This window comes from Zalophus californianus, chromosome 1 (genome assembly GCF_009762305.2).
Source record: "Zalophus californianus isolate mZalCal1 chromosome 1, mZalCal1.pri.v2, whole genome shotgun sequence".
NCBI classification, from domain to species: domain Eukaryota; kingdom Metazoa; phylum Chordata; class Mammalia; order Carnivora; family Otariidae; genus Zalophus; species Zalophus californianus.
The window spans coordinates 140,726,872-140,747,167 of NC_045595.1; the positions used below are offsets into that span (position 1 = coordinate 140,726,872).

At 35.9% G+C, this 20,296-nt stretch overlaps 1 protein-coding gene across 1 annotated transcript in view; it reads right to left on the minus strand.

Annotated features, from left to right (window-relative positions):
- GMNC (geminin coiled-coil domain containing) overlaps nucleotides 1-19,752 on the minus strand; it is a 37,487-nt gene extending 17,735 nt beyond the window's left edge. Inside the window, exon 1 of the mRNA XM_027581837.1 lies at nucleotides 19,704-19,752. Coding sequence (XP_027437638.1) covers nucleotides 19,704-19,730 — 27 coding nt within the window. The 5' untranslated portion in view covers nucleotides 19,731-19,752. The remainder of the gene's footprint in view (nucleotides 1-19,703) is intronic.
- Between the last annotated feature and the right edge of the window lie 544 nt (nucleotides 19,753-20,296).

The following is a 20,296-nucleotide window of genomic DNA, read 5'->3' on the forward strand; positions in this document are numbered from 1 at the left end:
TTTCAAATATACAATACAGTATTATTAACTATAGTCACCATGCTAGACATCATATCCCCATGATTTACTTGTCTTATAACTGGAAGTTTGTACCTTTTAACCATCTTCAATCATTTGCCCACCTCCCCCAACCCCTCCACCCCCCCACCTCTGGCAACCACCAATCTGTTCTCTGTAACTATGAATTTGGTTTTTTGTTTGTTTGTTTTTAGATTCCTCATATTAGTGAGATCATATAGTATTTATCTTAGCATAATGCCCTCAAAGTCCATTCATATTGTCACAGATGGCAAGATTTCCTCCCTTTTATGGCTGAAATAATATTCCATAGGTGACATTATGAACAAAGAGCAAGGCACACAATATTGGGAAGGTTTGGTTTCCAATTCTGTGTTAAGAGCACCTGTGAAGCTTGTCATTTCATTGAAATCGTTGTATTTCATTAAATATTATATTCTTTTCTCACGGTTCCCTACCCATCCCCTGTTTTTGTTTTTTATATCAAAATAAATATGTATATTGAGAATCTGGTCCAGATTTCCCTCCTTCCAATGGCTGTGCAAGTGTAGAGCCTATGGGAAGGTAAAGGTTTTCATCACACTAATTTTTACCCTTCTGGTCTTCATCGACATCTTTGCGTTTCTTTAATTTCTTCTGTCTCTCCTATTTTTTCTATATCAGACTTTTGTATTTTTCTATTCCTTTAAGAAGTTTAAATGTTTTCTGGAAGATGTGGAGGAAAATTCATAATAAAATATATATAGAAATAAATAAGGAAGCTCTAAAATCACAATAGAAAAAATGTGCAGAAGACACGAATATTCATAGAAGAAAATAACAAATGGTTACTGTTGTGTAAAATTGTTAACCTTACCAGGAATTCTAAAATGTCCTCATGCACCTTTATAGATAATTTTACGGAAGTAATTTTAAAAATATGTATCATTCTTTGCTTGTGTGGCAGATATATTTTTTAAAAATAGATACAGTAGTGTTTCCATTTCCATATGTGCTTTTAGAAACTTGCCACTCCCATCAAGACGTAAGTGTGTTTCCCTTCCTCTTGAAATTGCATGGGACTTTGGGACTGCCTCAACCAGATAAACATCACAAGGTGTTGTAACTTCTTTCTCAATTTCTTTGTCTCTTCCTCTCACTACTCAACCTTGGAACCCAGCCACACTGCTACGAGAAAGACCAGGCTACAGGAGATAGGCATTCCAGTTGACAGTCTCGGGTCTCAACCTATGGTCAGTATCAAAACCAAACCACATGAGTGAGAGAGCGTTCACATGATATCAGCCTGGTCTTCTATCATGACCCAGGGTAGAACGGAAGTGAGCCATTCTCCTGAGCTCTGCCCTGTCCAAATTGCAGATTCCTGAGCAAAACAAATATTGACATTTCTTTAAGCAAGGATTTCTCAGCTTCACCCTACTGATATTTTGGACAGAACAATTCCTTGTTGTGGAGGGCTGTTCTGTGCATTGCAGGCATTTACGAGCATCCTTGGCCTCTCGCCTAAACTAACCCCCTTGTAAATGATGACAATCAAAAAATGTCTGTTGGGGAGTGGCAAAATCACCCCCAATTGAGAATCACTGCTTTAAGCCACTAAGTATTTTTTTTTAATTTTTTAATTTACATCTTTTTTAAAATTTATTGTGTTATGTTAATCACCATACATTACATCATTAGTTTTTGATGTAGTGTTCCATGATTCATTGTTTGCATATAACACCCAGTGCTCCACGCAGAACGTGCCCTCTTTAATACCCATCACCAGGCTAACCCATCCCCCCACCCCCCTCCCCTCTAGAACCCTCAGTTTGTTTCTCAGAGTCCATAGCCTCTCATGGTTCGTCTCCCCCTCCGATTCCCCCCCTTCATTTTTCCCTTCTTGCTATCTTCTTCTTTTTTTTTTTTAACATATAATGTATTATTTGTTTCAGAGGTACAGATCTGTGGTTCATCATTCTAACACAATTCACAGCGCTCACCATAGCACACACCCTCCCCAATGTCTATCACCCAGCCACCCCATCCCTCCCACCCCCCACCACTCCAGCAACCCTCCCTTTGTTTCCTGAGATTAAGAATTCCTCATATCAGTGAGATCATATGATACATGTCTTTTTCTGATTGACTTATTTCGCTTAGCATAATACCCTCTAGCTCCATCCACGTTGCAAACGGCAAGATTTCTTTTTTTTTTTTTTTTTGCTGAAAGCCACTAAGTTTTAAGGTTGTTTGTTATACAGTCATAGTGATCACTTGTCTCTCCCTGTCCTGGACATTGTCCCCCACCAACACCCCTCATTTAAGTAATTTATCAATGCCTGAATAATTAAATACATAGACATCTATAAATAACACATGCACACATACCATGTACGGCTCTTTTTAACATTATTTTATATTTTAACATCATGTTACATAAGAAAAGAAAGATATTATATAGATTTGTCCATATATCTTTTCTCACTCACTGATACCTTGTAGAAATGAAATAAATGAAAAATTTTAATATATTTTATTTTGTTGGCTATAAAATATTGGCTAAACTATTATATTGGGCTATATAATATTACATAATATATTCAATGATTTCTCTCAAAGGATATTCCGATTTCCATATTTTTCCCATAAATATTATATAATAAACTTTTCCCATGCATATATCCTTATGTAGGAGTGATTTATTTCTTAAGGATAGGTTTCCAGGAGAGTATTTGCTGGGTCAAAGGGCTTATAGTTTTAATAGATATTGCTAGATTGCTTCTTTTAAATTGGCTGCAATGCTTCACATTTCAATTAGCAGCTTTTGCCTTCTTTCATTTGTTCAGAATATTTTATATTTCATAATTTTTACATATATACATATGTATTTCATATATAATTTAATATATATTTAACACATATATTTCATATAGGTCCTATTCTACTCTGCTAATTTCTAAATATTTTCAGTTGTCTATGTATGTGTGCTATTATAACTATGAGATTTTTTTTCTCTTTCCATTCTTACATGCTTCAGAGCTGAAGAGAAAAACGACTGTGTTTCTTTTAATGTATGTCTTGCATCCAGACTCTAACAAATGCTCATATTAATTTTAATAGATTTTTCTAGAATCTCCTTGGATGGCTACAACCATAGAAAACAGCAGAAGGAAGTGAAACTCTCTCTTTTCCAATATTAATACTAATCTGTTTCCTTACCCTACTGCTTTCAGTACACCTCCAGCCAATATTGAAAACTCATGTTAAAAGCAGTCTTCCCTAGCCAGTCTGTTGCCTTACATAAAACGACGTAAAGCTTTGCTATTTATAGCAATGTCTTGTTTTACTTGCATAGTGAAGTATTAAATCTAATAGTTTCTTCTAATTTTATTTGGTGTTATTATTAGAATGACCACTTAATTTTATCAAATTTCTTTTCAATATCTCTATCTAATTCACTCCTTCAATTTTTTTTGTTATTAGTAATCGTTTAAAAATTTCCACTTATTTTTTCATTTAGTTGTGGTAATTATATAATTTGCCAAAGGATCATTCATTTCTTTAGGTTCTCAAATGTGTTGTCCTATAATTATGTATCATAACATTATTCTTTTAATATCCTCTGCAGTGAAGTCTTATCTCTAATCTTACATATTTTACTCCCATTCTTTTGTCCTTAAACAGGCTTTTGAAGGCTTTATCATTTTTTACTGGACTTCTTAAAAAAATAGTTTATCTTTTGTATTTTTTCTCAAGTGTAAATAGAGGTTATGATTATATCCACTTCACAGGGTTATTATGGTGAGGATTAAATGAGTAAATTTTCACAAAGTGCTTAGATTTACTCAAATTTCAAACGAAACAATGGAAGTTCTTATTTTAAGTATATTTTCATCAAGTTGCCAATATTCTAATATGTACTTCATATGTTTAGCTACCGTATTGTTTGCCATACGAAGGTCCAATACTGCATATCTTCCTCACAAAATGTCTTTAAAAAAATATATTTATTTATTTATTTGAGATAGAGAGAAAGAGAGCATGGGGGGTAGGGACCGACGGAGAGGCAAAGAATCCTAAGCAGTCTCCGCAATGGGTGTGGAGCCCGAAGTGGGGTTTGATCTCATGACCCCGAGATCATGACCAGAGCCTAAATCAAGAGTCCGTGGCTTAACTGACTGAGCCACCCAGGTCCCATGTCTTTTGTCAATACATGCCAGACCACTTTATATCTTCTTTAGTGCTTTCACTATAAAATCCACTTTCTGACATTGCTATTCCTTTCCTCTGTCTCAATTGCTTTTGCTTTAAGATTTTCATTAATTTTCATTCTGATTCTTATGAATAGCATAAAACTGAATTTTTTTAATACATTTTAAAAAAACACAAGTATTTTTATGGGAGACTGCAGTCTGCTTCCAATTTAAGTAATAATTGATAAAACATTTGTATGTTTCATTTTGTTTTATGCTTTTATTGATTTGCTATTTTTAGCAGAATAATGTTCATTTTATTTTCATGTTGATGAACATTGATCTTTCTAAGATCCAAGAAATCAGAAGAATTAGTCTTTATATTCACTTTGTTTAACTTGCTTGTTCTGTAAAGTTAACCATTTTTTTAATCCAGAAAGCATTAAATACCTGTTGTTGCTCACCATTTAGAGTTACTAAAATGTTTATATATATATATGTATGTGTTACCATATGTTACTCAATATATATATATATATATTACTGAAATGATTATATATATGTGTGTGTATCTTTAAAACATCAATTACTGCTTATTTAAAATTTATATTTACTTTGGTATATTCCAAAGATTTTACAATGATTATATGTAACTTTATAATTGGAAGTCTTCTGCCCCTCACCCTTTTCTTTTTTAAAGAAAGAGTTACTACATTCTTTACAACAAAATAGGATTTAATACTGTGTCAGCTAAAACTATACTGCCCTCTATGGGATTTTGGCTGATTCACACTTTATTTATGTATGAATGTATGCATGCATACATGCATGTATGCATGAATATATGTGGCCCAGAGATTTGCACAATGGTATTTATCTACACAAAAGAAATCTAAATATAAGGTGTACATGTGAAAGAAGTGTATATTAAAATGCCCAAGATAGTCACATGGGCCACTAAATCAGTATCATTGTCCTCCTAATACTGAACTCAATACAATTTAATATAAAACACATGCCTGGTAGAAGTGAAACCAAAAGTTTATAGGAAAATAAAAACATTGTGATTTATAATTCTTCAAAGCATTGACTTAAATATGACTAATCCATAATTTTGAAAAATAAATGGAAAAGAAAAGCATCAGTTGTAGACAAATTTGATTTACTCTGCAATGGCAATGTATTTTCTTTGCCCTATGTGTAGCACTTGGCAGACACACAGAGATTCATTTAATATCAGAGATGCAAAGGACATTGAGACCCTTTGGTCCATTTCTCTCCTCTTGTAGTCAGAGAACTTACTAGCAGAAAGATCACGGGACTTTGCCAGGCTCACACTTGAGACCCTAGCACAGCTCTTTCTTGGATATATTTCTCCATATTTCTAGGCTAGTAGAGTCTTTCCATTACACAGAAATACTTTCTGTTTCTGGGCTATATAATGTCTTCCCTTTCATTTCTATGTCTTTTTATATCAGAGTTTTTCTGGATCCTGTTTTCTTCTCTCTCACTGAAGTTTTCCTTTCTTCTGTTTTCCCTTCAGCATTGTCTTAAATCCACTTAGCTGTTAGATTATTCAAATTTAAGAATCCGCTGAAGATAATGGCATAAAAATGATATTCAAATCTCTTTCTATTTATAATTTAAGATATACTCTGTGAAGTGGGTCACACAGAATATGCACACATCTAGCTATTGAATAAAGTCAACCAAGACAGATTATAGAGAATTTGGACTTTGAATTCAGACTGTGACTTAAATCATAGCTCTGTCTCCTCCTAGAAGTGAGATTGGGAGCAAATTACTAAATCCTTCTTCATAAATATATTTCTTAATTTCTTTATGAATATATTACCACACAGTTTTACATGGTTATGATTTGGAATAAATGAAATAATATGTGTAAAGATGCTAGTACCCTGCTCCTGTCATTTACTGGGCACTTAATAGTTTCCAAAGTAATCAAATATTTAATGAGCACCCAAAAATCCATCTATCGTACATTAATCCTATCAGTTAAGGGAGCATTTGCTTCATTATCAACAAAAATATCTTCACCTACTTAGTGTATTACCTTTGCACTCCGATTGATGTTTTCTGATGTCCTGAAATTCTGAATGTTAAAATTGTTTAATTGATCGATATTTCCTTTATGGTAATTCTTTTGTGTCCTGTTTTAAAAATCTTTGGCTACCCCAAATCTTTCGCTACCCCTATCTTTTCTTCTGAAGGTTTTGTTGTCTTACTTTGTGCATTTATATCTGAAGTCTATCTGATGTAATGTTTTATTGTGTTAGGTAGAGGTTAAGATTCATCTTTCTCCACAGAGATATCCACTTGATTCAGTATTTTTGTTAAGATGATTGAACTTTTTCTCCACTGCACTTTAGTGTTACCATTTTCACAGGTCATAAATCAAGTGATCATATATTTGAGTTTAACTTATATTTCTTCTTCTGTTCATCTTGGTTTTGTTTGTTTTTTGCTCCAGTAATGCATTGTCTTAATCACTATAATTTTATACTAAGTTTTGAAATCTTGTCTTTTGTTCTCAAAAGATATCCAGGCTAGGGGCCCCTGGGTGGCTCAGTCAGTTAAGCTTCTGACTCTTGATTTCAGCTCAGGTCAGGATCTCAGCGTCCGGAGATAAAGCCCCACATCCAGCTCTGCCCTGGGCATAGAGCCTGCTTAAGATTCTCTCTCGCCCTCCTTCTGTCCTCCACCTCTAGCACGCTCTTTCTCTCAATCTCTCTCTCTCTTAAAAAAAAAAAAATTATCTGGACTATTCTTGGCCATTTGCATTTCAATGTCAGCTTGTCAATTTCCTCCAAAGACTGCTGGGTTTGGTTGGGATTGTATTGAATCTCTTTATCATTTTTGGAAGAATTGTTATCCTAATAACATTGTGTCTTATAAACATGAACATAGTATATCCAAATGCAAAATTTTAATAAGATAAGTGCCTTTCAAGACAGAAAGGATATGATTTAAAATCCATAAAAAGCATAGGGGTTAGAACTTCAGTAAGAAAAGGGGCTAAATAGTGATAAAAAGATGTGGAAAATTGATGTGACACAACTCTTGATAGAAGATTAAGAAAGTATCTACTTGATAATTTCTATTTTTTTCTACAAAGAAGGACACAATAAATCCATTGAGAGATAGAGATACAGGCTTATAGAAAGCTATGAAGGTTAAAAATTGCCACAGAAGGGAAAGAGAGAGAGAACAATCAGCTCTAGGGTTCAGATAAAGAGAAAGACCATAGTAACTAAATTATGTGATCAGTAACAAAGGAGTAAAGACAGATCAAAAGGATGTTTGGATTATCTATGTTTGAGGGTTTGTTGAAAAGTTTGTTTTTGTTTTTTGGGGTTTTTTTTGTTTTTAAAGATTTTATTTATTTGACAGAGAGAGACACAGCAAGAGAGGGAACACAAGCAGGGGGAGTGGGAGAGGGAGAAGCAGGCTTCCTGTGGAGCAAGGAGCCTGTTGCAGGGCTTGATCCCAGGACCCTGGGATCATGACTTGAGCCAAAGGCAGACGCTTAACGACTGAGCCACCCAGGCGCCCTAGTTGAAAAGTTTTATAGGAACTTCAATATAGTGACAGATTTGGAGGTTTTGGTAAAGGAGTGGTAGGAGTGTTGGATCATAAAGGAAAAATGTCTCAAGAGAACTGAAAGAATTGGGGAGAACAGTCGAGAAACTAGATGCCTCATGGAAGGCAGAGATCAAACATAGTAAGAATAAGTGAGCAAAATACTGGAAAGTTGTGGATTATTGTCAGATAATGTGACAAGATGAAGTTATGAAAGATGTCCCAAAGCTAATTAAATGTATTTTGATCTCTTCCTCTTGAATACAGTGTAGAACTTACTTTAGCCATCCCTTCAGAGTACTCGTTTGTAGAATAATTTGTTGGACTTGGGTCCCTCTTATGACTAAATGAATGCTTCTGGGTAGGATGGTGAATGTGGGTAAGAAAGGGAAGCTGTGGCAAAGAGTGAAAACAATCAACAATATTTGATGTAATTAGAGCTTTTATAATGTGCTTTAGAGATGAGGTGGTTATTCCACTGTGTTTGAAAAACTAGAGAAATGGAGGGGTGCCTGGGTGGCTCAGTCGGTTAAGCTTCTGACTTCTGCTTGGGTCATGATCTCAGGGTCCTCATTCAGCGGGGAGTCCTCACTCCGTGTTGGGCTCCCTGCTCTGCAGGGAGTCTATTTGTCCCTCTTCCTCTGCTCCTTCCCCCCCCCATGCTTTCTCTCTCTCTCTCAAATAAATAAAACCTTTAAAAAAATAAAAAGTAGGAAAATGGAATCTTGAAGGAAATATTATTTGCCATAGGGGTAGAATTGCAATTTGAACTTAGATCTCTTGTGTGTCGCATCTTCCACCAGGGTGGGTGTACCCATCATACTTCCCTTGTACTTTGCAAGGAGGTATCGTATATCTTAAAGCACGGTAGAGTCATTCACTGGCTGGAAAATGTTTATAGCATTTTAGTTTTAATGGTACTCCAATTACATTTATAAAATTTTCATAGGTATAACTCTGTGAGATTCACAAAAATACAGGAATCAGGGGTGCCTGGGTGGCTCAGTTGGTTAAGCTTCTGCCTTTGGCTCAGGTCATGATCCCAGGGTCCTGGGATGAGTCCTGCATCAGGCTCCTTGCTCAATGGGGAGCCTGCTTCTCCCTCTCCGTTTGCCCCTCCCCCCGACTTGTGCTCTTTCTTGCTAATATATAAGTAAAATCTTTCATAAACATAGGAATCATACAATATTGTATATACTATCTTAAATATAGCAACTTGCTAAGAGATATGATGGAGAACCTTTGCTGGGAATGCTCTGATGCTTTGACTGTTTGTTTCTCTTATACTGGTGGGCCAGTAGGACTGCCCACTGATGAGAGTTTTTTATAAAAATAAGATAAGACAATGCATGTGAAAGTACCCAGAACAGTGCATGGCACAGGTTTGACTCTCAGTATAATTTACTTATTTGGTATTTAACTTCATCTATGATAACGATGATGAAAATTGAAGATGAGGTGGAGAATGAAATTCCTATGAAGTCCTTTTTATTTTTTAAAAGGGACTTTACAGCAGTGTGATGCAAATGATGAGAGTGGTTATAGATAGGTTCAGTAGAGGCAACCACAGTTCATTTATTTCCAAGTCCCTACCATTCTTGTCTGGCACAGACCAGCTCAATTAACGAGTAAATAAGCCAGGTCAGTCTTAAGGAGTTTTGTAATTCCATCCCATGAAATATATTATAGAGACTGAGAAATTCTCATCCATTTACATGCTCTTCCCCAAACATGTCTAGCACTTTCTTAATTCATTGCTCATACTGTTTGTTCCATGTGGCAGCTTCTTCTCTAAAACATTTTTATCTTTCTGTCAAGTTGCTGTTCAAGCTCTATCTTCCTTGTTGACTCACCTTCTACACCAGTATTATGGGTGAGGAGGAACTCCTATGTAAGGTATCCTTAGTACCTGGCAATATTGGGAACACATCACTAGAGTGCTCCAGCATCACATTCCATCATTTCTAAGGCATAGAAAAGGCTGGAATTAAAAGGTACTAGACATCATATGTTCCTATCTTCTCTTCCATACTTTTGTGTTTTCCCCCACGAGACCATGAGCTCCCCAGTGCACATCTCTACCCTTACATCACACTATCACATTCAATGCTCATTAACAAGAAATAGTTAAATATTTTATGCAGACTAATTCTAGTAATAGTATGCAGAGAAAAGTCATACTCAGGGATAAAGTAACTAGGGTGTTTTCAAACTGACATCTTTAAGGGTAATTCTTAGAGTATTTTCCAGAGGAGCCTTGCCCTTTATACATTTTCAGGGAAGGATGAAGAGACCAAAAGTTGCAGATGCTATTCAATGATAATATATGAGGACTGTTTTTAGCTTAGCTCACACCACCACTGCCAGTCCATCGTCATGAACTGGTGTGGGGTGGAAAATCAATGTTTCTTGCCTTGTTATGACATTTGCATGTTCTGCATTATCAGTAAAGTGTCTCTACTGAGACAGGTGACAAGAATAAAAATAATTGCTAGGTAACAACTTTTTTTTAGGTGACAACTTTTAATAAGTGGGAAATGAATAGTTAAACTTCATTAGTGATCTTATTTTCAGAACCACAAATAAAATATTTTAAGAATATTTCCAATCACCTACCAATAAATTCTGAAGTATGTTACATCTTAACTCATCATTCTTCTCCCCCTATCCCTGGGTTTCTGTTCTTTAAAGAACTATGGTTTCCTTGCCCTTTTTGCTAACTTTCTTTTTTTCTCCTCTATCTCCTGTATCCCAATGACTCTTCCTCATTTCTATATCCTTTCCGTTTAAAAGAAATCCCACAGTCGAGCCCCACATCGGGCTCCCTGCTCCGCGGGAAGCCTGCTTCTCCCTCTCCCACTCCCTCTGCTTGTGTTCCCTCTCTCGCTGTGTCTCTCTCTGCCAAATAAATACATAAAATCTTAAAAAAAGAAAAAAAAAGAACCCACATCTTCAAAACTCCTTACGTTTATTTCGCTCTGGGCCTGCTTGACCCAGATGCAAGTCTGCAGGCCAGAATAGATTTTTCTGGGAACTCCGAGTCAGGAGACCTGGGTTCTACTACTTATAAATACTGCTGACTTTCAGTGTGACCTTAGACAAGGCACTTTCTTCCTGGACATTTAGTTTTCCAATTTGTAAACAGAATGGATATTGGGGTTGATGATCTCCACGGTCCCTTAGAGCCAAGTTAGAGGAGACAATCTAAAATTCTCACAACCGTGTGTCTCTCAAATCCTCTGCCAGTGAGCTGTTGCATCCTTCAAACACTAGAGGGGGCTTCCTGAAGACTTTTCTAATGGAGCCAGATTTAAGTAAGGGATATGTGTCTCTTAATAATAGTACACATTCTGATCGAGAATTGTGATTCTACTTTTTACTTTAAAATAAACGTGAAAAAATATGTTTCAGCAAATATGACATTTTGTAATAATATGACTTTCTAGCATGAGGCTAATTTAATTTGCTTTAAATACCAACCAGGTCTAGAAGAGTCCGTCCTTCAAATTTGTGAACATAAGAGTAAGCACTTTTAGAAGCCAATGGAAGAGAAGTACAATCATAAAAGTAGGATTCTGAAAGCCATTATTCACCACTATGATACTTTTTTGTCTGACGGTATTATAAAAGGAGAGTTATGATGTCCCTGTGTACTCTTTGAAGAACACGCTATGAAAAATAAAGAAGTGCAATTTGATAAAGACCCATTTCAGATTAAAATGTTATGAGCTTATTTCTTAAATCCCCAAAAAGGCAGTTTGGGGAAGTTTGTGAACAAATAAAGATCTCCCAATCTTCCCAGGCCCTGGGTGGCACAGTTAGTTAAGCGACTGACTCTTGGTTTGGCTCCGGTCTGATCTTGGGGTTGTGAGATCAGCCCGCTTCTGGCTCCAGACACTCCACACGGAGTCTGCTTGGGCTTCTCTCTCCCTCTCCCTCGGCTCCTCACCCCTGCACGTTCTCTCTCTCAAATAAGTAAATAAATCTTTTAAAAAGAGAGAGAGAGATCTACCCATGCTCCTATGGATAAGATGGGTTAAGATGAAATGTTCATTAGTATTTTTATTTTTATTAAGAAATAGTCCAACATATCTGTAGATCAAGAAGAGCTACGGGCGCCTGGGTGGCTCAGTTGGTTAAGCGACTGCCTTCGGCTCAGGTCATGATCCTGGAGTCTCGGGATCGAGTCCCACATCGGGCTCCCTGCTCGGCAGGGAGTCTGCTTCTCCCTCTGACCCTCTTCCCTCTTGTGCTCTCTAACTCTCATTCTATCTCTCTCAAATAAATAAATAAAATCTTAAAAAAAAAAAAAAAAAAAAAAAAAAAAAAAAAAAAAGAAGAGCTAACAATCTGATTCTTTGCTGCTTTTAAAAACTATTTTCTTATGCTCTTGAATCCTTTAGATTTTATCTTTGATATTCTTATATATCAGTATGTCTTTAAGATGTTGAGATTTTCTTCCCTTTAAGGCTTGAAACTCTACCAAGCTTTTCAGTCTAAGATCTTACGGCTTCAATATGAGGAATTCTCAGTTATTCTTTTAATTTATTGCTTTGTTTGCATTATTTTCCTTCATTACTTGTATTCCTAGTATGAACGTACTGACATGTCTCTGCCTAACATCCATATCAATATTAGGCAGTATCATTCTCTTATCTAATTCTTTCAGTTTTTTTTTTACTTCAGCTATTAAATTTTTGACAACCAATATCTCTAATTCTTGCTTCTTGTTTTCTAACATCCTCCCTTAGAATTTGAAGAATAGTTATATCCATGTTTTAAATATTTGTTTTTTTCTGTTCCATTAGCTCTACCTTCTGTAGTATCAGATAATACATTTTTTATCTCCCAGAATGTTTACACTACTCAGAAGTTGCATGGATTTTTACTGTGAACTCATTATCATTCCCATGAAGCTATCAGCTGCCATTTCTGACTATAATATTTCAAGGTTGAGATGGTTATAGTTTTGTTCTATTTATTAAGTGTGACTCTGCATTTGTTCTCCTTGTCTTTTCTGATCTGTAAAGGTTTTGATGTGGGAACATCAGCCAGGACCTCACATTTTTGATAATGTTTGTGTAAAGATGACAAGCCAATGACTTATAGGATAATATTTCATTTCCTATTCAGGTATGGAAATTAGGTTAACATTTAATGTTTTTTCTCCCCTATCTCTCACTTGACTCCCATTTTCAAAATGCTGTTCCTCCAGTTTGGAACACTGTTTTTTTCTGAAATCCATAAAGTCCATATATTACTGGGTGTTAGTAAAATAGATAATATATTTGAGCTCTTGACGAATACAAATGACAAAGATCTTATATAAGAATGTAAAAAATGCTACAGACATTTTGATTAATCAAATTTAACTAATTATATAATGTCTGTGTGAAAAAATACAGATTAGGTATAAGAAGACTATAAGTAAACTGAAAAGATTTGGATTTAAATCCTAGGTCTGGTTTTTATTAATAGTTTGACCTTGGTTAAGTTCTAAGGAAGACCTCAGGACTTCAGTTTTTAAATTTGTAATACATGAATAATAATTTGTTTCTTCTCCTGAGTTTACTTGCTACAAAGATAATATGCCAATGAGGAAAAGAGTGTGTGTGTGTGTGTGTGTGTGTGTGTGTGTGTGTGTGTGCACATGCACGTGCTCGTTTGGGTGTTCACCTGATAAACTCCAACACAGGGTTTCTCCAGTAAAATATGAAAGAGAATGTACTTAGGACTGGATGTCTAAGTGAGATGTCTTTAAATCTAGAATGGCTATTTTGTGGAACAACTTCCACTTATTCAACTAGTGACATGATTGTTTATACCGCTCTCCTTCACCTTGTAGCACAGACAGAGAGAGAGAGTAAATGTATGGCCAGCCCTGCAAAGTTAGACCCTCACAACTATGTGACTAGCTGTATTTTTCACATGGGAATAGGAAGTATATTTTGGCATCTGATTTCAAGAAGTTAAAGAGAAAGCAGGGCATTTGCCTCCTTCTTACAGAAAAGAAACTGCCTACCAGCAAAATATGAGCTGACTCATGTTCAGTACAGTCAATGACCAACCCCTCTTCTTATGGGCAGACACAAGAAAGGGACTGAAGAAAGAAGTTAGAATTGTCAACAGAAGTGTCCTTCTCTAGGGTTGAGGCAGATACATGAGAAGAGAAGAGACGAGAAAAGAGGAGAGGAGAGGAGAAGAGGAGAGGAGAGGAGAGGAGAGAAGAAGAGGAGAGGAGAGGAGAGAAGAAGAGGAGAGGGGAGGAGAGAAGAAGAGGAGAGGAGAGGAGGAGAGGAGAGGAGAGAAGAAGAGGAGAGGAGAGGAGAAGAGGAGAGGAGAAGAGGAGAGGAGAGGAGAGGAGAGGAGAGAAGAAGAGAGAAGAGGAGAGGAGAGGAGAGAAGAAGAGAGAAGAGGAGAGGAGAGAAGAGGAGAGGAGAGAAGAGAAGAGAGAAGAGAAGAGGAGAGGAGAGGAGAGGAGAAGAGGAGAGGAGAAGAGGAGAGGAGAAGAGAGGAGAAGAGGAGAGGAGAGGAGAGGAGAGGAGAGAAGAAGAGAGAAGAGGAGAGGAGAGAAGAGGAGAGGAGAGGAGAGGAGAAGAGAAGATGAGATCTCTTTTTTTCTTTCAACAAGAGTGACAAATTAAGCAACATGAAAAGTGCTTGGCAAAGTAGAAATCGCAAAACAAAATTGAGAGATTTACTATATTAAAGAAAGCATTTGTTTAAAATCATTCTGTGCTCCAGAAATGACAATTTTTTCAAAGTTGCTCTGTGTAAAGTGATTATCACTCCTGTGGCAGCATGATGGACACTCACTACATGGTATTTTCTTATCAGAATTTCTACTAAATGTAATGATCTGACAACTCCATTTAATCCTGTCAACAAAATATGTACAATTCACAGGACTTTCTTAAATTAAAATCCTTGTTAGTAATAGTCATCATACTAGTATTAGTCGTAATTAGTATTAGTCATAATACTAAGGGTACTTCAGTTTGAAAATCACAGTTTTATAATACAATTTACTGTAATATATATTAAGCATTAATATAGTTTTCAATTATTCATCTTAACTTTATTGTTAATGACATTTCTTTGCTCACGATTTTCTTTTTCTCCACATACCTCCTTCTCTTGTGTACCAGGATACCACAAGTCGTCTTCCTCTTCAATCTATCTGTGACTTCAGAATCTCCATTGCCAACTCCTCTTCTAGCAGACCACTGGAATTGCTCAAGCTTTCAGTCTCATCCCTTTTCTTAGTCTACAAATTTTTCTGGAGCAAACTGAACCACCGCCATAGTTTCAATGATTTTCTACATCTTGATGACTTCAAAATTTATATATTTAGCCTGAGCAATTCCTGGAATCTCAAGGTCTGTATATTTATTGCATTCTTGCTATCTCCTACTTGCTGTCTTGGAGGCAGTACAGGCACCACTTGTCCAAACCTGAAGGCAACTGTTGCTATCCTTCTCAACCTTCTCCAGGTCGGTAGAGGGTAACACCACCATTCTGCCACTCCAGCTAGAATCTATCAAGGAATTCATACTTGACTCCTCCCTCACCCTCACATTCTACTGTCAGTCATGAAGTCTCAATCCTAAATGACTTCCTAAGACTCCAATTATTTCCATTCCCACCCTACCACCATGGTCCAACCTTCTGTCATTTCTTTATCTTGGACAATTCAGTTTTTAGCCTTGCTGAACTCACTCTTTAGCCTTGCTGAACTCAGAGATTAGTGAGTAATCTCTAGCAATTTACTGGCCCTTTAATAAAATTAGAAATCAGAATATAAACCAAAGCCAATACACCTGAAAAAAGTAAAGCCCATGTCTACATGTCTAAGGAATAAATAAGCTAAAGAAAAAAATCACAACAAATATCATAAAAGGTTTAGAACTGAATAAAATAATTTTGCATAAAAATGTGTGTGAAATAAAGATTTAGAATTGTGATTCACAAGCTTAAATGAAAATACTGGGAAACAAGAAAAATCACACATTAACTAACCTTTTAATCCAAAAAAAAAACAACCCAGAATAAAGTAGAATTTTAAAAAGTAGAAGAAAAGCAATTATAAAGAAAGAAAAGGACTAATTACAACAAAGAACTGAAAAAATATCTGCTTAATCAACAAGCTCAATAGTAATTTTTTGAAAGAAACTAATCCAATAGACATATGTAGGTCCCTGATTATGAAAAGAGATTTAATTTTTAGAAGTAAGAGAAACCTATAACTTTGATATAACTGAGTTTTTTTTTTTTTTTTTTTTTTTTAATCATAACATACTAGGGTGCCTCACTGGCTCAGTCAGTTAAGCTTCCAACTCTTGATTTCTGCTCAGGTCATGATCTCAGGGTCCTGAAACTGAGCCCATGTCAGGTTCCATGCTCAGTTGGAAGTCTGCTTAAGATTTTCTCTTTCCAGGGTACCTGGATGACTTCAACTCAGGTCATGATCTCAGGGTCCTTGGATGGAGCCCATGTCAGGTTCCATGCTCAGTTGGAAGTCTGCTTAAGATTCTCTCTTTCCAGGGTACCTGGATGACTTCAACTCAGGTCATGATCTCAGGGTCCTTGGATGGAGCCCTGCTTAGTTGGTTGGTCAGGGCTCTGCACTCAGCAGGCAATCTGCTTGTCCCTCTGCACCTCCCCTCCCTGCTCATGCTTTCTCTCTCTCTCTCTCTCTCTCAAATAAATAAAATCTTTAAAAAAAAAGATTCCCTCTCTCTCTCTCTCTCCCCCTCTCCCTCAGCCCCTTACCCCCATATGCTCTCTCTTTCTCTCAAGTAAATAAACAAATCTTTTAAACTCATAACATACTATGAATTTATTAATGCAAATATCTTTGGAAACTTGGAATGATCACTCTTTCAGAAATATGAATAAAATGACTCAAGGGAGGAAAAATGACTCAAAATACTAGATAACTTTTAAAGAAACTAAATACAGAGTTGAAAATCCCCTTCTAACATATATACTGGGGGGGATGCCTGGGTGGCTCACTCAGTTAAGTGGATGCCTTCGGCTTAGGTCATGATCCCAGGGTCCTGGGATCGAGCCCCGCGTCGGGCTCCCTGCTCACTGGGAAGGCTGCTTCTCCCTCTGCCTGCTCTGCCTGCCGCTCCCCCTGCTTGTGTTCTCTCTCTGACAAATAAATAAAAAATTTTTTAAAAGCCTAACATATATACTGGGGCTCAGATGGTTTTATAGAGGAATTTTTAATCCAATTTTCAACAAACTGATAATCTCAGTTTATTGCAGGTAGTTGCAGAGAAGAGAAAAAGAGAAAAGATACCCCAATTCATCTTATCAAGCTAGTGTAACTGCCATATCCAAACCAGAGCAAGAAAAGCATAAGAGAGGAGAATTATTGACCCATTCCCCTAATAAGCATGGTTATAAACTAGTAAATAATACATTATAAAATCTTGCCTCTCTGTGTAACACTGACTCCATACTTTTGACCACACTGGCTCTCATATTTGAGAAATGGAATTTGAAAAGTTCCAGTGATATTTAATTGGACTTAACCAGACTTTTAGCCATTTTTTTAATGCTCCACGAGATGTTTTTACCTTTTTTTTTTTTTGCCTTTTAGGATTTCACTAATTCTAGTAGTTTCCATTACCTGACTCTTTTCAGCTCTCTTCCTATGTTTGCATTCCTAACTTCTTTCCCTTCTGCCCCTTTATCCTGGGAATTAACACCTAGGGCATGACCTATTGCTCCTCTTGGTTTATATCCCCTCCCTTGAAGAGTGCACCATTCACACATGTCCAGCAATCCTCATCATATCAGTAACTCTCAGACTAAAATGTTTCCCCTCTGCTGATCAGAACCTAGATCTGTCAGATACTTATTCCCATTGTGCATATCACTCCACAAGTTTAATTTGACTAAAACTATGCTATTTCCTCTGTCAAAAAACTGACTTCCAATATCTTTGTCTTCACATCACTTTTGCCACTGTCATGGTTTTTGCTACTAAGCTTGCCAATTTGGCATTATCATCTTGAATTTCTCCTTTCATTAGCTGCAGCCATCTGATTCAGTCCTTAATAATATATCTCATATTTGTCTCTTTCCATCTAGTCCTATTTCAGCTCTCCTTGCCCAAGAGCCTGTCACGAATATAGAGCACAGCATCTTCAACAGCCTCTTGCTTTCCTCCAATCTGCACTGCTCACCACTGCCAGTTTTTTGTTAAAGCATCTCATTCATCATTACATCACCATTTTTTGTTCTTCCGTGGTTCACTATTTCTTATTGTAACAGGGCTGTGAGATGTTAAAATTCCTCAAAATCAGTTCTTAAAATCTAACTAACATTGTTTCCCATTTCTAGTCTGAATATCTCTATGTCCCATAGTACAATAATCATAAATTAAATCATAAGTCAATCACATTGAAAGCTAAAATAAAGACCTCCTAGTTGAGAATTGTAAATAATATCTTTGGCTATGGAATCAATATTACATTTTTAGTCACATCATGTTTTATTTTATTTAAAATACATCAAAATTGAAAATTTGGAGAGATTAAACTGAAAAAGGAGTTTATTAATCAATGGGCATTTTTTAGCAGATTATTTTCTTGTTCTTTAAGTGTTAGCTTGCTTAATGACAAGTTGTAAAAAAAAATATTTTTTTTAGGTTGGTGACTAGTCTTTGAAAGGTAACATTTGGCTGTGATTGTTAATTTGTTCCATAGAGGATAGGGAAGCCGCTTGAAGAGTCTTGTCTGACATTATCATAAAGGGGTTTATTAAGAAAATTGCCCGTAACTTGTACTAATCTGTGGTTTCTGCATTTTCCCTTTGGCTTATGCTTTCTAATTCCCTGGTCCCAAACCATATCAGTAGTTTCTTAATTTACCTTAAGCCACATATCATCATGACAATATCTGTTACTCAAGACCCCTGAGTCCCTTGCCAACCTTGTGGCTATTTAATATAATGGCAAAGATTATGTGATTGACAATGAAATTAGATCTCAAGCTGATACCAAAAACAGTGACCTACCCTAGGTAGATATCTAGATCTTGGGTTTGTTCTGCCCCTGTTCCTTACATTGTCCAAAATTCTTAGATTACTTTACAAAAGGATTTCCTAATAACATCAAGTACAGCATTGCAATCACAATAGTCTAAGAGTAGCATTGCTTGAATAATAAACTGGTTTCTTTTTTATAATTCATTGTGACAGAAATTATTTTGTCTTATTTTTTAAATTTACCTTTTCTATATTCTTGTATGTTTATATCCACAATCTTGGTCTCATGAGTATTGTTTGTAGAAACATAAATATTGTTTGTTTGCCCAATTGCATTTTGTCCCTCAATTTTTATAGCAATTTTTATTTTAAGTGTATACATTAAGAATACATATTTTTACTTAACTAATATTTTATTCCAATTTAGATAATTACATTATTTTATATAAATTAAAATAAAGTTCATGAAATTTAAGTTATAAAAAAAAGTATCCTCAAGTTTTTTCAAGTTTAGAGATTTATTCCCCAAATTCTTCAAAACAAGAAATGAGATTGCCAAATTTTGGCTATTAAACTTTAGGATCATATACACCTTTAGTATTAACTTCTAATCCTTTAAGCACACTTATATTGATAAATTTATTGGAGTATCTACATAAATAATTTTGTTGAAAGAAGAATAATTCATTAGTGATTCTTATTTAAATAAATTTAATAAACATGTACATTTTTATCAAAGTAATAGATATTTTTCCTTAATGGGAAAAAATATTTCTTAATTCTTATTTCCCTAGAACTTTTTGAAAAACGTTGTTTGCCAACTCTTTTTCATAAAGAAAATGACACTCTCAAACATTTATAGCCCCAAAGAGTAGATTGCAAATATAATTTACATGTAGCACTTCTTACCTTGAGATGAGATTTCTTAGCCAGCATCGTACACTGCTGTTTCTAACATTAATTTCTCATTGCCCGGTAACCTCACTACTACCTAAAAATGTGTTCCACTGACTCATAAACAATTATATCATCAGTCCCCTCTGTGTGTAACAAAAGACCTTAACCACAGAACTGGGAAATAAAAGGAAGAATTATGCCAGAAGTAACAACGGTGCCAGAAACTGCTTTGCAGTGATTGGCTAAATGGGGCCAACCAGTTGAGTTTCATTCATCAGACTTGTTGAGTTAACCTTTACAAGCATTTTTTTTTTTTTTCATTTTCTCTATTTTTCTTTTCTGGAGTCTCCTTTGATTTCATGCTGGCTTTTTAAATTGAGGATAAAGTTAATTCACTTAACAATGCCACAGCTGGAATTAAGTATGCCTCTTCTCCTACCGCTGAGGGGAGGGGCCGTTGCTGGTTGGTGGTGTCTTATTGGATGCCCAACACCCTTGAGGGCTGTTGCTGAATCAGTGGTGCCTCTAGCGACAGACAAGAAGTTAACTAATTATGAACATATGGTTTGGCAGACACCTTGTTAGCTCGCTGCTGCGTAGGTGTT